Source organism: Mandrillus leucophaeus, unplaced genomic scaffold (assembly GCF_000951045.1).
Source record: "Mandrillus leucophaeus isolate KB7577 unplaced genomic scaffold, Mleu.le_1.0 Scaffold23, whole genome shotgun sequence".
NCBI classification, from domain to species: domain Eukaryota; kingdom Metazoa; phylum Chordata; class Mammalia; order Primates; family Cercopithecidae; genus Mandrillus; species Mandrillus leucophaeus.
This window is the reverse complement of record NW_012102365.1, coordinates 2,559,720-2,562,030: the sequence shown is the minus strand read 5'-3', so window position 1 is coordinate 2,562,030 and position 2,311 is coordinate 2,559,720. Positions and strand designations below refer to the sequence as shown.

The 2,311-nt window shown below is 52.4% G+C and overlaps 1 protein-coding gene across 6 annotated transcripts in view; it reads right to left on the bottom strand.

Moving 5' to 3' along the window:
* Positions 1–2,311, bottom strand: part of THEMIS2 (thymocyte selection associated family member 2) — a 22,390-nt gene that overhangs the window by 7,860 nt on the left and 12,219 nt on the right. For 4 of the 6 annotated variants that reach the window (XM_011981705.1, XM_011981708.1, XM_011981710.1 and 1 more), the window contains one exon: positions 256–666. The exons of 1 other annotated variant lie outside the window; for it this stretch is intronic. In XM_011981705.1, the coding sequence (XP_011837095.1) occupies positions 256–666 (411 nt within the window). The remainder of the gene's footprint in view (positions 1–255; positions 667–2,311) is intronic. One more of the 6 variants, XM_011981709.1, reaches the window with a different exon arrangement.

The following is a 2,311-nucleotide window of genomic DNA, read 5'->3' as shown; positions in this document are numbered from 1 at the left end:
CAGGAGAATCACTTGAACCGGGGAGGCGGAGGTTGCGGTGAGCCGAGATCGTACCATTGCACTCCAGCTTGGGCAACAAGAACAAAACTCTATCTCAAAAAAATAGAATAACTTCAGTGTAATACAGAGGAAGCAACCTGAAGTTCCAGCTGATCCTCAGGGATGGGGTGGGGGTGTCTTCCATCAAAGCAGCTCCCGGGGGCACCCCTCTTTCTCTCCCCCAGCAGCCCCCATCCACCTGCCCAGGCAACTCACTGTGCATGATGGCTTGGATCTCATACTGGGGCCGCAGGATCAGGGAATGCCAGGGCAGGGTGGGGCAGGTGAGGACGAGGTCCTTCAAGGCTGGATCCTGTAGGACCTGGAGCAGAGTTCGAGGGGCACTGGGCTCCCATTTCCGGAAGGGCCCCTTCTGGGATAGGGGCAGGTGCAGGATGACCTGTTGACCCTCCAAGCCCAGGACACAGCGGGCACAGCGGATCCCGCGGTGCATCACCACAGCCTCAAGCATGAGGAGCTGGTCCTCAGTCACCACCCTGCCCTCTGTGACAATCCTGTGGGTCGACATGAAGCAAGTGGGCAGCTGCTTGGAGCTCTGAGTTGTGGCAGAGACCAGCTCCTCCAGGGTTTCGTAGCTCTGTGGGGTGTTGAGGGGAGTGAAGTAGCCTGTGGGGGACAGCAGAGAGCAGGTGGGTCATTGTGGGGTGTCAGAGTGCGGCAGGCCCTTGCCAAGTCCGGACCCCAGTCTGGCCCTGCAGATGACCCAGCCAGAATCCCCCGGGAACAGGTGTCAATGAGGGATTTGCATCTGGACATCTGGGCTGCAGGGCTGAGGGACACAGGGCAGAAAGTGGCGGTGCATGAAGGGACAGGGAGAGACAGGAAGTAGGGACCGAGAGAGACTTGTCACCAGAGACACAGAGAATGGAAGAGGGACACATTCCCTGACAGACACACTAGACTTCCACACTCTCCTAGCTCCTGACCCCACCTGCCTCTAACTGCCATCTTAGCCTTTCCTCCAGAGGCCTCCCCATAGCTCCGATCTCACGCATCCAAAACCTACCATCCCTCTCTCCCAAACTAACATCCCAGGAGCTGCTGGCCAGAGCCACCTCAGACCACCCACTGTACCCCTGCATCCTGGCCGCCACTATTGACTGCCCAACTGCCCCTCACTCCCTTCCTCCAGCCCCCACCCATTCCACCACCAGCTGGCCTAAACACCTCGCTTCCGGACATGATACCTCTTTGGGGAAGCAGGTTTTTCCTGCCCCAAACCCACAACCTGAAGCTAATCGAGGAAACACCACACAAGCCAGGACTGAGAGATATTCTACACAAGTACTGGTCTAGATGCTTCAAAATGTCAACGTCAAGACAAAGGCAGAGGAACTGCTCCAGTCTGAAGGAGAATGAAGAAACAGGACAATTGAATATGATGTGTGATCTAGGACTAGACTCTGGATTGAGGGGAAAAACTGCTATAAAGCATATTATGAGGATAGTTGCTGGAATTCAAATATAGACTGTGGATTAGGCAGTGGTACTGTACCAAAATTAAATTTCCTGAATTTGATCATTGAACCATGTGAATGAATGTCCTTGTTTTGGGGAGATACTATAATACTTAGGGATAATATATAGATGTAAAAGGGATCATGTCTGCAATTTGCTCTTAAATGGTTCAGAAAAAACATATCCATATATACACATATAGTAATACGTTCATATGTGTGTGTGTATGTGTGGAGAGAGAGAAACACATGTAACAAATGTTTAACACTTGATGGAGAAAAAAGGAAACCTGAGGCTGTTTTTGGCCAGGTACACTGGCTCACACCTATGATCTCAACACGTTGGGAGGCTGAGGCAGGAGAACTGCTTGAACCCAGGAGTTCCAGACCAGCTTGGGCAATATAATGAGACCTCATCTCTACAAAAAATTTAAAAATTGGCCAGGCACGTTGGCTTACACCAGTAATCCCAGCACTTGGGAGGCTGAGGCGGGCAGATTGCTTGAGCTCAGGAGTTGGAGACCACCCGAGGGAATATGGTGAAACTGTCTCTACCAAAACTACGAAAAAAATGCCGGGCGCCGTGGCTCACACCTGTAATCCCAGCACCACTTTTTTTTTTTTTTTTTGAGACAGCGTCTCAATCCGTCGCCCAGGCTGGAGTGCAGTGGCGCGATCTCGGCTCACTGCAAGTTCCGCCTCCCGGGTTCACGCCATTCTCCTGCCTCAGCCTCCCAAGCAGCTGGGACCACAGGCGTCCGCCACCACACCCAGCTAATTTTTTGTATTTTTAG